This window comes from Monodelphis domestica, chromosome 1 (assembly GCF_027887165.1).
Source record: "Monodelphis domestica isolate mMonDom1 chromosome 1, mMonDom1.pri, whole genome shotgun sequence".
Classification (NCBI taxonomy): Eukaryota; Metazoa; Chordata; class Mammalia; order Didelphimorphia; family Didelphidae; genus Monodelphis; species Monodelphis domestica.
In genome coordinates, this window is record NC_077227.1 from 590,541,659 (window position 1) to 590,554,488 (window position 12,830).

The 12,830-nt window shown below is 35.6% G+C and overlaps 1 protein-coding gene across 1 annotated transcript in view; it reads left to right on the plus strand.

The window, feature by feature from the left end:
* Positions 1 to 12,566, plus strand: part of ATP6V1B2 (ATPase H+ transporting V1 subunit B2) — a 35,117-nt gene extending 22,551 nt beyond the window's left edge. The window contains exons 10-14 of the mRNA XM_001381922.5: positions 202 to 352; positions 2,246 to 2,328; positions 4,586 to 4,690; positions 5,704 to 5,833; positions 11,078 to 12,566. Of these exons, the coding sequence (XP_001381959.1) occupies positions 202 to 352; positions 2,246 to 2,328; positions 4,586 to 4,690; positions 5,704 to 5,833; positions 11,078 to 11,217 (609 nt within the window). The 3' untranslated portion in view covers positions 11,218 to 12,566. The remainder of the gene's footprint in view (positions 1 to 201; positions 353 to 2,245; positions 2,329 to 4,585; positions 4,691 to 5,703; positions 5,834 to 11,077) is intronic.
* Positions 12,567 to 12,830: the final 264 nt, after the last annotated feature.

The window sequence follows — 12,830 nt, forward strand, 5'->3', positions numbered from 1 at the left end:
CTTTTGGTTTCCCATCCTAAACAACTTGTGCTTATGTTGGCAGGGGGTATTTAATCTTTTGGGAAAAGTTGTTGTTTTTTTAAAATAACATTCCCTTTTTTGAATTTCCAAATTCCAAAATATGATCTCTGGATGAACAAATTTTACTTTTTCAACAAAAAAAATTTTTTTAATGTATAAATTGTCTTGAATGTCTGGTAGGTTTCAGCAGCCCGAGAAGAAGTCCCTGGTCGTCGTGGTTTCCCAGGCTACATGTATACAGATTTAGCCACAATATATGAGAGAGCTGGTCGTGTGGAAGGCAGGAATGGGTCAATTACTCAGATCCCTATCCTTACTATGCCCAATGATGGTGAGTTTTTGCTCTTTGAGTTGGAACCTATCTAATCTCTGAAGGACCTTGTATTTTGAAGAAGTCTTATCAAACTATTGGAGCTGAATGTTTTTATATACCAAGTTCTCAGGGTAACTGAAAAATATTCTGATTTAAATACTTTTTGTATCATTTGTAGGTGTTTTGTTTGTGACAGGATGGTAGTACATTTTAGACTTTTTATTTTCAGCAGTAATACACTATACATATCATAAACAAACATAGTGGGTAGAGAGCTGACTTCTAAATCAGGGAGAACTGGGTTCAAATTCCAATTCTGATACAAATGTGTGACCCTAAGCAAATCATTTTTTATTGCATCCATCCCCAGGCAACTTTATTAAGACTAAAAGTTACAGAGAAGATACTAATCTACATTGAGAAAAGAAAGTTCTTCACTATACCCATTTTTTTTTCCATATAGATAAATTAAGTAGAGAGATCATTGAAATAAGAGTTGAGGAATCTTACTAATTCTTGCTATCTGACAGATTTAGTAAGCCTTCTAACCTTATAAAAACCTACTCTCATCTTTCTCATCCCCCACGAAAAAAAGTGAGATGCCTTTAGGTTCAGCCTAGCACCAAAAGTTCTGTGATACTCTAAACAACAAATTTTTATCAAATGCTTCTAACATAGAGGACAATATTGAAAATCCAAAGTGTGTGTATATATATTACACCTAAGAGTTTTTGAAGTGCTTTTTTGTATATCATTTTTGAGATTTACAACAACATTAAGGTAAGTACTACAGATATCCCTATTTTACAAAGGAAATGAAAGCTAATCAACTTGATTATGGTCACACATCTAATAATTGTTAGAAGTGGAATTTGAACATGTTTTCATTCCAAGCCCAATACCATCCACTATCTACCATATGCTGCCTTTTAGTATGGTTTTACAATGTAGTTGAGAAGACAGTATGGAAACAGATATTTTGAAAAAAAAAACATAACATTAATTGTGTTTTGTGGCAGGTAGATAATTTGGACAATAAATATTAGGAAAGGCCCTGATTATTAAGGGCTGAACCTATTAGGAAAAACTTGGTAATTAGCAACTTTTATGTTTTCTATAATTATAAAATAAGTGCCTTGAGTATGTTCTCATTGGCAGCTTGCCTTCACATCTAGGAACTACTGGCATTTGTAGGATTGTATAAAAAATTGTCATTACCTCAGTCATTCATAAATAAGTGACAAAATATTTTTTTAAACCCTTACCTTCTGTCTTAGAATCAATACTGTGTATTGGTTCCAAAGTAGAAGAGTGGTAAGGGGTAGGCAATGGGGGTCAAGGCACTTGCCCAGGGTCACACAGCTAAGTTCAGATTTGAACCTAGGACCTCCCATCTCTAGACCTGGCTCTCAATCCACTGAACCACCCAGCTGCCCCAGACAAAATGTTTTTAAGAAAGAAATTTTGTTCCCTTTCAATCCTTCAAAAATGTTTTATTTTTTTCGTCCTTATATGTAAAAACAAATTTTGACATTCATTTATAGCATTTTGAGTTCCTCAATCCTCTGAGAAATAAGCATTTAAATGGGCAACTGTTTTTGAGTGTACATGATGTCTTCAGTTAGAGCTGATCCATTTTACAGTGCTGTCACTTGTGGTTAACAAAAAATTATATCCCTAAAGTCTTTGTGTATTTTTAATTGTTTTAAGTTTTAGGAACTTAAAACTCCTGAGACATTTGAGATACTCTGTACTTAATAGAATGATTATATTCTAACGTAGCAGTGATTAACCATATAAACTTAAGGAACAATCATAAGTAAATCATTTTGACTTCTTGGGAGTCTAGCATTCTAATGAAAACTATTTAGTAAAGTAACCCTGTATTAAAATAACAATTTCCTCTGGCAGATATCACTCATCCCATCCCTGACTTGACTGGATATATTACTGAAGGACAAATCTATGTGGACAGGCAGCTGCATAATAGACAGGTATGTAGAACACAATGTAGTATTCTGGAAAGGGCTTTCTATAATGACAGTAACTTTGTTGAGTGATTCTTTGCCTTTGTCTTTGAGGGGGGAATTGCATTAGTATCTTATGGTGCTTTTTTTGTGTGGAAATTTTTGATGAGTCTTTTCTGACATATTACAGTTTAGATTCTCTCCTCCCCTCCCCAAGATGGTAAATAGTCATGAAGGAAATTAAATGAAGAATGCATGCTTTGATCTACAATTCTGGCAGTTGTTTTTTGACTTTGAAAAGCACTTTTTTTAAAACCATGAGTCCCTTGGGATTATCTTGGAACCATGTTTTGCCAATAATTATTGTGTCTTTCACAGTTGATCATCATACAATATTTCTGGTTACTGTATATAGTGTTCTGGTTCTGCAAGTCTTTCCAGATTTTTATTAACTCATCCTATTCATTTCTTATGGTACAATAATTTTCCATTACAGTTACATACCACAGCTTGTTTAGCCATTCCCCAGTTGATGGACACTCCCTCAGTTTCCAATTTTCACCACTACAAAAAGAACTACTAAAAGTTTTTTTGTACAAGTAGGTCCTTTTCCCTTATCTGTGATCTGTTCGGAATATAGACCCAATAGTGGTATTTTTGGATCAAAGGGTGTGCATAATTTTATGGCTCTGCTTTGTTTATAGTATGACTGCAGGTATTTATACTTGTATATGAATATTTGTTGTAGACTAGAAAGAGCACTAATTTTGGAATCTGACCATAATTCCAGTTCTGATGATGGCATTAATACCATGGGAAAAACACTTGATACTTCTGCTTTGTAAGCATCTGTGTCTTCATTATAAAAGATGCTTACACATCAGGTTGTTCTAAAACCAGTGGTGTTATTATTCATTGCTTTGGAAAATGCATGGGTTCATTGATGTGGATACTTTAAGTGTTTTGAGTTCTGAATCCAAAAATGTTATCCCTTGATAATCAGTTGACACACTGTCTACATTCATGCCCATGTTTAAAACCTTTACATCTTGTACACTTTTAGTGCCAGAAGCCAGGTTCACTACCATAATGAGGCATCAGAATCAGACTTAATTGAGTCATGGTGTATAGAATGATCACATTCTGAAATATTAGATAATATAGAATGGTTAAAATTGGTTCCTATTGGTTTGCTAAGTATTCTATCATAATAATTTCAAGAGAATACTTTATCATGCCTTAAGGATGAAATCTTTGGAGCTTAACCACTATTTCAGACACTTAAACGCAAACTTGCCCATCTCATTTGCTGGTGGAACTGAAAACTGATCGGGATTGTCTTCCTAATAGGTGACTTCTCTAAAATAAAACCTGGCTGGAGCTGTTGTTACCTTTTCCTATTTATTGAAGGGTGTGTGAATCAGTTTTGAATCAGTTAACTCATTTCTTTATGGAACCTTGAAATGATAAGTACTGGTTAAAGGAATTGAGAATGTTTCATCTAGAATTAGACTAGAATTAGAATTGACCTTATGTGGTAGAATTAGGAGAAGTAGGTAGAAGATGAAAAAAGTCTAATTTGGGCATGATTTATAGGAAATATTCCTGATGTTAGAGCTATCCGAAAAAGGAATGAGTTTTTGGGCAAGACAGTGACTTCTGCCTCTCAATAGGCCTTGGCTAGATACTTTTTAAGTATATTATTCAATGTATTCTTTTCTTGGATGAGATAACCTCTAACATACTTTTCAGCTCCTAAGTTCTATGATTATTGTATTGAACTGCATATACAAAAACATTTTAAACTAAAGAAATCTATTTTTCTTGCCTTAAATTTGAGAGATTTTAGTTACAATTGTCAAAAACACTTAAACTTTAAGATGTTCTTTGCAACTTTTTCTTATAAGAAAGTAATATTAAGTAGAAGATGTCATCTGAGCAAATAAATACCCCTCCATATTTAACTATACTGGTAATGAGCCAGCATGTGTAAAAAGATGAGTTGATCATCTGAAGAACTAAGTTCAAATTCTCCAACTTCGCTGCTTACCAGCTTTATGATTTTGGAAAAGCTAATTAACCTATTTGGGCCTTGACTGCCTTATCTTTAAAATGAGAGAGGGTGGATTAGGTAATTTCTGAATTTCTCTTCTCACTCTTAATCCTGGGATTTTTAACTTTTAAAATATACTATCAATTTTGTTTGTTAGTCATAAATATTTCAATCTTCTTAAAAGTATCTATTTTTTTCCACCTCTCCCTTTCTCCTCTAAATCAACTCAAGATTTACCCACCTATTAATGTATTGCCCTCCTTGTCCCGGTTGATGAAGTCTGCTATTGGGGAAGGCATGACTAGAAGAGATCATGGAGATGTATCTAACCAGCTGGTATGTTTGTCCTTACTGTTTTTGTGTTTTTAAAAAAATTATCCTCCCTTTCTCCTTTGTTCTTTCATTTCCCCCAAATTCCATTAATAACAGATCTTGAAATGAGAATTTTTAACCCTAAAATTATCTTTACACTTAGATAAATGGAACTCAATTTAGATCTGTTTATAAAAGTTCTGGAAATAATACATTAAACAGAGAATGATGACCCTTTTCTAAAAAAGATAATTACTACCCCTTTTAAAGATTTAAATATTATATTCATTCAAGTTCTTGTTTTTTATGGCAGTAATTTCTAAACCTTAAACCAAGCAGCAAAGCTCTTCTAAATTTTATTGGTAGTTAAACTAAAAAGTATACAGTAAAATATTCCTTAGTACATTAAGGAATAAATATTAGAAAAAATGAAGAATATAGTTTTATGTGCTGTATATAGTGTTTTGTTTATACACCTACATTAGGAATTGTTTCCTTTATCTGAACTTATCTGAGTACAATTAGCCCATAAAGTTTTAAAATCATAAGATAACTGATACAGTGCCTATTAGTGAGGTGTTGGAGAATTCTTGTGAATTGCTCCATAATGAATATTTTTTGAACCTAGGTTTGGAGGATGGGTTCTATATATTTGTAAATTCTCTTGAAACAAACCTTTCTTGAGATTTAAATGATTTAAACATCCTGCAACTCTAATGACAACAGAAGGATTTCCTTATTTACAGAGTTCTACAAATTGCTTAGATTGATCTCAGTATGTACTAGGAAATCCCCTTTTAAGTGAGACTGCTATATGAATAAGCATTTTTGGATACTTTGGTATATAAACCCCTTTGAATAATTCTAGTAAGATTCATATTGATTTCCACCACATTACCTAATATTAGATTCAGGGTCCAGAGTTGTCTCTTTGAATGAAGATTCTGTTAAGTTTCCCCAGGCTAACTACTTAATAAAGGAAAAAGTTCTCACTCTAACCTATTACTTGTGTGTGTGTGTGTATGTGCTCTACCTAGTATGCATGTTATGCTATTGGTAAGGATGTTCAAGCCATGAAAGCAGTTGTTGGAGAAGAAGCCCTCACCTCAGATGATCTCCTTTATCTGGAATTTTTGCAGAAGTTTGAAAAGAACTTTATTTCTCAGGGTAAGACAACAAATGTTCTGCTTACAAACTTGGTAATGAACTTTATTAATGATTCTGAAGACTTGGCTGAATTGAGGCTGTATGCTGACTTAACCGCATTTCCCCCCTTTTCACCCTTTTCTCCAATCGCATATATATTTTCTTGTTTAAAGATGTGTGCTAGGTTCTGGCTCCTCAAAATCTGTGTTACATGAACCCTATTTCTTTTCCCTTTTTTTTCCATATAGTGTTCTCTCCCATTTTGAAGGAAAGCAGATAGGTGACAAAGTGGATAGTATGTATGGCCAGGCCTGGAGTCAGGAAGACTTGAGTTTAAATCCGGCCTCAGATACTTTCTGACTATGTGACCCTGGGCAAATTAACTTAGCCCTGTGTGTCTTAGTTTCTTCATCTATAAAATGAGTTGGAGAAGGAAATGGTAAACCATTCCAGTGTCTTGGTCAGAAAAATTTCAAATAAAGTCAAGAAGAGTCAGATTAATGAAACAAATGAATGACAACAATAACTCATTTTGAAGAGTACCATTTGAAACTAGGACCTCCTGTCTGTAGGCCTGGCTCTCAATCCACTGAGCTTTGTCAGTCTCCTTTTAGCTGATAACCTATTTGTTTTATTTTCACTGTCAGTTTATTAAATGGGTGACCTGTATTTCATAACCATCTCTTCTCTTATGAACACCCCATCCTATCATGATTTCCATGTTCACTGCTCTGCTTGAAGACACCTTTTCTCTCTCTCCCTTCTTGTATTCTGCTGGACCCTCCACTCACACTGCACTACCTTGCAGTGTTACTCAGCTTCTTAGTTTTTTTAATATTAAATTTTTTTCAATTATATGTAGAATCAATTTTTGATAATTGTTTTTTGACATACTGCAGTTCAGAATCTCCCAGGAGATAGTCAGATATCAATTATACCAATGTTTTCATGTAATTCATATTCCATATTCCCTATGTCATGACTAAAGACGCATCTGATATACAATAAAAAATTAAAGAATGAAAGGATGGCATGGTTTGATCTACAATCAAATTGTGGCAATTCCTTCATTGGCTTTAGATAGTGTTTTGTTTTGTAACATAACTCCCTTGGGGTTATCTTGGAACCATGTTGATCATCATATGGTATTTTACTGTATACAGTGTTCTTTTGGTTCTGCAAGTCTTTCCAGGTTTTTCTGAACTCATCCTGTATATCATTTTTTTTTTAAACCCATACCTTCTGTCTTGGAATCAATACTGTATATTGGTTCCAAGGCAGAAGAGCAGTAAGGGCTAGGCAATGGGGGTTAAGTGACTTGCCCAAGGTCACACAGCTGGGAAGTACCTGAGGCCAGATTTGAAACTAGGACCTCCTGTCTGTAGGCCTAGCTCTCAATCCACTGAGCTACCCAGCTGCCCCCTGTATATCATTTCTAATAGAAGAATAGTTTTCCATTACAATGATATACCATAGCTTGTTCAGCCATTCTCCAATTGATGTTCACCCTCTCAGTTTCTAATTCTTTGCCAACACAAAAAAAACTCCTAAAGCAGGTCCTTTTCCCTTTCTTTGAGATACAGACCCAGTAGGAGTATTGCTAGATCAAAAAGTCGATGCATAATTTTGTGGCCTTTTATGCATGGTTCCATATTGCTCTCCAGAATGCTTTAGCAGTTCACAATTTCATCAACAGTATTAATGTCCCAATTTTCCTATATTACCTCCAACATTTATCATTTTCCTTTGTGTTCATATTGTCCATTCTAATAGGTAAAAAGTAATGTCTCAGAGTTGTCTTAATTTATATTGCTCTAATCATGAGAGCTGCCTATTCATATCTTTGCCCATTTATCAGTTGGAGAATGCTTTTTATTCTTATAAATTTGTCTCAGTCCTTTTTATATATTTTCTAGGTCTTATTTCCAGTGAGGCATTTTAGATTTCCTTATTTTGATTTTGTCTTATTGTTTCCTGATGTCTTATGTTTTCATTAGTTTCTTTTTGTCCGATTCTAATTTATAGGGAGTTATTTTTTTCCTTGTATTTTTGTGTTTCCATTTCCGTTTGGCCAATCATACTCTTTAAAGAGTGTTTTCCCCTTTCCATTTCTATTTGGTCTATTCTATTTTTTAAGGAGTTGTTTTCTTCCATGTATTTTTGTGCCTACATTTTCTTATTTTTAGGGGGCTGATTTCTCCAGTGAATTTTACCTCCTAGCTATTGAGCTTTTCTGCTGAATCTCTTATTATTTGGTTTTTTAAATTCCTTTCTGTTTCTTCTAGGAATTCTTTTGGAGCCTAATATCCCTTCACACTTTCCTTTGACCCTATACACGTTTCCTTTTTGGCATAATTATTCTCTTTAGAGTTCATGTTTTGATCTTCCCCGTTACTAAAGTAACTTTCTAACTTAAGTTCAGTAGTTTTTTGTCTTTTGTTCATTTTGCTAGGTGTTTTTTTCTCCCTCATTACCTTATCTCTCCATTGAGGTTCAGTAGAGGACACACTGCTCCAAGCTTCCAGAGTACTCTTCTTTGGAACTTGGGTGCCTTTTTCTCATGGTGTGTCTGTTAAGGAGATGTCCCTGCTGGCTTGCTTTGAGGAGGTTTACAAGTCTTTTTCAGCCATATTCAATACCTTGTGTTACTGGTTCTCCTGTTGTTTCCAGGGTTAGGCTGGTCCCTGCTCCCCTGTTTCCCTGCCCCTGCTAAATGACTTGGGCTGGGCAGGTCCCTTGCTCTAGGCTTTACTGCTTCTCTAGGCACTCTGCTGCCAAGTGAGAATAAATAGGTTCTTGCAGTTCTGCTCCCTTTTAACCTCAGGGCTCTACTGCCACATGAGAGTTTATAGGTTTCTTACCTTCTTTACCTGCATGGAGTGGCTCAGGCTGCATCTTCGTTGCCTCTGGTGGAGCCTCAGTGTTTTTGTAATGGGCTATTTGAAGTTCTACTACTTCTCAGAGATGCTGTGTTGCCTGGTCTACTCTCTCTTTTTACCCCAATGAGACATGCTCTTCTGACTTTGTTTTGAGGTGATTTTCTTTTTGTATGTATGTGGAGGGATTGAGGGAGCAAAGTACCCTTTGCCTATACCATCTTAGCTCCCACCATGCAACCAGTTTTCTATATTTTTAAGAAATTTTTGTCAGAGATAATTTGCCATAAATTTTTTCCTCCAATTTGTTATTTCTCTTCTAATATTGATTGCATTGGTTTTGTTTGTATAGAAGCTTTTTAATTGAATGCAAACAGAATTATCTATTTCATTTTTTGTAATGTTCTCTATATCTGGTGTGGTCATCAGTTCTTCCCTTTTCCATAACTCTGACAGACAAACTTTTCCATAATCCCCTGACTTGTTTATGGTATGTCTTATTTTTAGATCAGGTATCCATTTTGACTTGATCTTGGTGTTGTGACAAGGAAATCACTTTAAAAGACTGATATATATTAATTTAAGGTCGCCAAGGAATTCAGCTATGTAATTCCTAAATGAAAACTCAAGTCAGCAGTCAACCTTTTATGGAGTTTAATTACAAACAGGAGGAAGAAAGGTATGAGAGAGAGAGAGAGAGAGAGAGAGAGAGAGAGAGAGAGAGAGAGAGAGAGAGAGAGAGAGAGAGAGAGAGAGAGAGAGAGAAGGGAATAGGGCTTAAATACCCCTTCTGTTTAGGCTGGGCCAAAAGTCCTAAGCCCTTAGATAGCTGGGGCAAAGAAAGGAGATCAGTCCCTATTACTCACGTGACCAAAATGGAGAAACAGTCTCAGGGGCCTCCACCTCCAGCTTCCTTCAGAGCAAGGCTCTCAGAGCACCTCTCCAACCACTCAGAGCCAAAACTCTCCAACCAACCCCCTCAGTCCTCAGACCCCGCTATCTTTAAGGAAACCATCCAAGTTCCCTCCCCTCAGTTCTCACATCTACCATTCACTGTCCATGTCTTCCCTGTGCCAATGGTGGCTCTACCTTAACCCAGGACCGCCCAGAGGTCTGTGGCTTTGCACATGTCTGTTGAAGGTCATATTCTCAAATAATTAAATCTTGATCTATGCTGCAGCCCTTCCTAAATCCTGTTAGGACTGAGTAGGGTGGAAATTGTATTTTCCAAGACCTGGTTCTGTCATTCCAAGTATCTCTATTGTATCAATTCTAAAATCAATCATGACTCAAAGAACTTCCTGTTCTATGCTTAAGCATAGGTCAAAGCCCTTTCCATTGTTTAGCAAAAGGTTTCCGTCCTAAAGTAATCTTAAGAAGGGAGGAGGAGGAACCTCCCGTGCCAATGGGGTTCACATTCCAATAGACTATCAGTAAGAAATTTTGCAAGTATGAAATTTCCCAATGGTGAAATTTCCAACATTTATAAGTCTAAGAAATTTTAAGGTTTACAATCCCCTCTGATGATCATTGGGAGACTAGTCTCCCCATTGATCATTTAACATAATCATTTTGTAGTTCTAAATTCACTTCTAACTAAAGATATACACAGTATTCAATTTTCTAAGAGAAATTAGAATAGTGAGAGAGGAAATAGAAAAGAAAAGAAAGCAAAACCAATGTTTGCTAGGCGCATTGACAGAAAGCCAAATTAGGGGCAGTCCCTTTTGGCATAAATGTGTACAGTTACAATAAATGTTCAATCAAAAGTTCAGTCCAATCAATCACATCCAAAGTTCATTCTTGATCTTCTTGATGAAGTGTAGGTTTTCGGCATCTTTCTGCAACAGTTCATTCTCTGGATATAAAAGTTTCAAGCTTCTTTCTTGAAGATCTTTTCTCAAACAGAATCAAAATCTTTGAATTTTTTATAACAGTGTATGCCTAGTTTCTGCCATATTGTTTTCCAGTTTTCCCAGCAGCTTTTGTCAAATAATGAGTTCTTCCAATAGCTTGGATCTTCAGTTTATCAAGCACCAAGTTAATCTGGTCATTAACTATCTGTTGACTTCCTAACCTTTTCCATTGATCCACTACTCTATTTCTTAGCCAGTACCAGATTGTTTTGATGACTTCATTATAGTATAATTTTAGATCTGATATGGCTAACAGCCAACTTCTTATCCTAGATCTATATTAACATATATGCAGACATGTATAATTATATAAATAAATATTTGTATGACTAGATGTCTTGGGATCCTGTGTCCTCAGATACTTAGGAAAAGGATTGTTAACATTTATCTGTTTTTTTTTGCTGTGCATATGATAGGTGCTCAAGGATTCTTCAATGAAATTAATCATCTCCCTTTACTCTGCTCTTTTTCAGGTGCTTATGAAAACCGCACTATCTTTGAAACTTTGGACATTGGTTGGCAGCTCCTTCGAATCTTCCCCAAAGAAATGTTGAAGAGAATTCCTCAAAGCACCCTAAAAGAATTTTACCCTCGAGATCCGTTAAAGCACTAACTTCATCTTCATCTCTGTGAAATACTGGTTTTATTCTTCCCCTTCTCTCCCTCCCTCTTTGTGTTGGAGTTTATGTGTTACCCTATAATTAAAATAAAGAATAGGTGACATTGTGTCAGTGTTACTGATGTTTTAAACTGATAATAGACTTTAAAATATGCCCTATTCAAAAAGCCTGGATCTTCAATGCTTTGTTTAAGTGGCTGCAGGGCCTGAATTAAAGCTTTTATTGATGTGTGTGTTTGTACATAGTGGTGTAGATAATGGCCTAATTACACCCTAATTATTTTGGTCTCCTGGACTTTACTTCTTTAAACCTCTTCAGGAGTGTGGCTAGGTAAAGCTGTAATGTCTTGGCCTCCAAATATGGGACAAACCTAAGTCTGTGTAAGTCCTTTAGGAAGAGCCAAGAGTCATGTATTGATGCCCTTACTTAAGAGCATCATCTTTGGTCCTCCTGCATGCCACTGTTCCTATGCTGCTGACCAGAACAGATGGTACTTGCTCTTTCCTGTTCAATGGATAGACTAGCAAGAGAAGCCTTTTCTTTCTAACTTTTACTATGTCTGATGATAAGGATGACATCAACATTTGATCCCAGAGCATAGCCAGCTATTGACCTTGATTCTGACTGGAGGGAGGAGGAACTCTTGGGTTTTTGCTGCTACTTCTAAGTTAGGCATAAAAACTTGCAACTTTTGCACAACGGGTATTTATTTGGTAGCACAGTGAGTTTCCTACTTTATCATGGTAATCCTTATTGAACTTTTAAGGCAGAGGACATGTGAGGTCCAAGTTATTCTTGTCCGTGTTGCAAAAATGAATTAGCTCATTGGAAAAAGCATAGGAGCATACTTCCCCCTTGATAAATCAAGAAATGTTCATATTCTGACATGCTATCAGTGTTTAAATCTTTAAAATGTTTACCCAAAACTAAAAGAATTCAAGAGGGGAAAGAGAGCATGCTAGCATATGTAAATGGATGTTTTGAATAATGTAGAGCATTCTATTGAAATTCTCCATTTGGTTCTGCTTTCTGACCACTTTGGCCTCTGAAGTTAATGCCATAACATAAATATTAATACAGATTCTTCAGAATTCTAATTTGTTCCTGCCTGATGTTATCCCTGTAGCTGTCTTCTATGCAGCCTTTCTGTTGTTTGACCTCTTTGTTCTTTGTAACTTGGGTGCAATTGCAATTTCTTTTTCTAGTGCATTCCTTCCTAAAGTTGTGTAAAGTCCTTTATTTTTCCCAAGATGAGACGGGGTTGTTAGCATGAAAATGTCAATTTAGAAAATGTGACATCTGAATATTACAACATGAAAAATAAATGTTACATAAAATGGAAGTTGGCTGAAAGTTATTTTATCCCTTTTCTAACTTGGGAGTCAGTAGATCACAATAGTTGTAGTTTAAGAAGCCATTAAAATTTGAAGTTTTTTGAGTCTTAATTTTGAATAGTTAAAATGTATTCTAACCAGTCATGTAACCAGTGCCTAGGTCACACAGCTGTAAAATATTTTAGGACAGATTTGAACCCAGAACCTCATCTCCTTCAACCTAGCAGCTCCCAATATTTCCTAAACTACATTTAGGTGATTTTTTTTTCTAC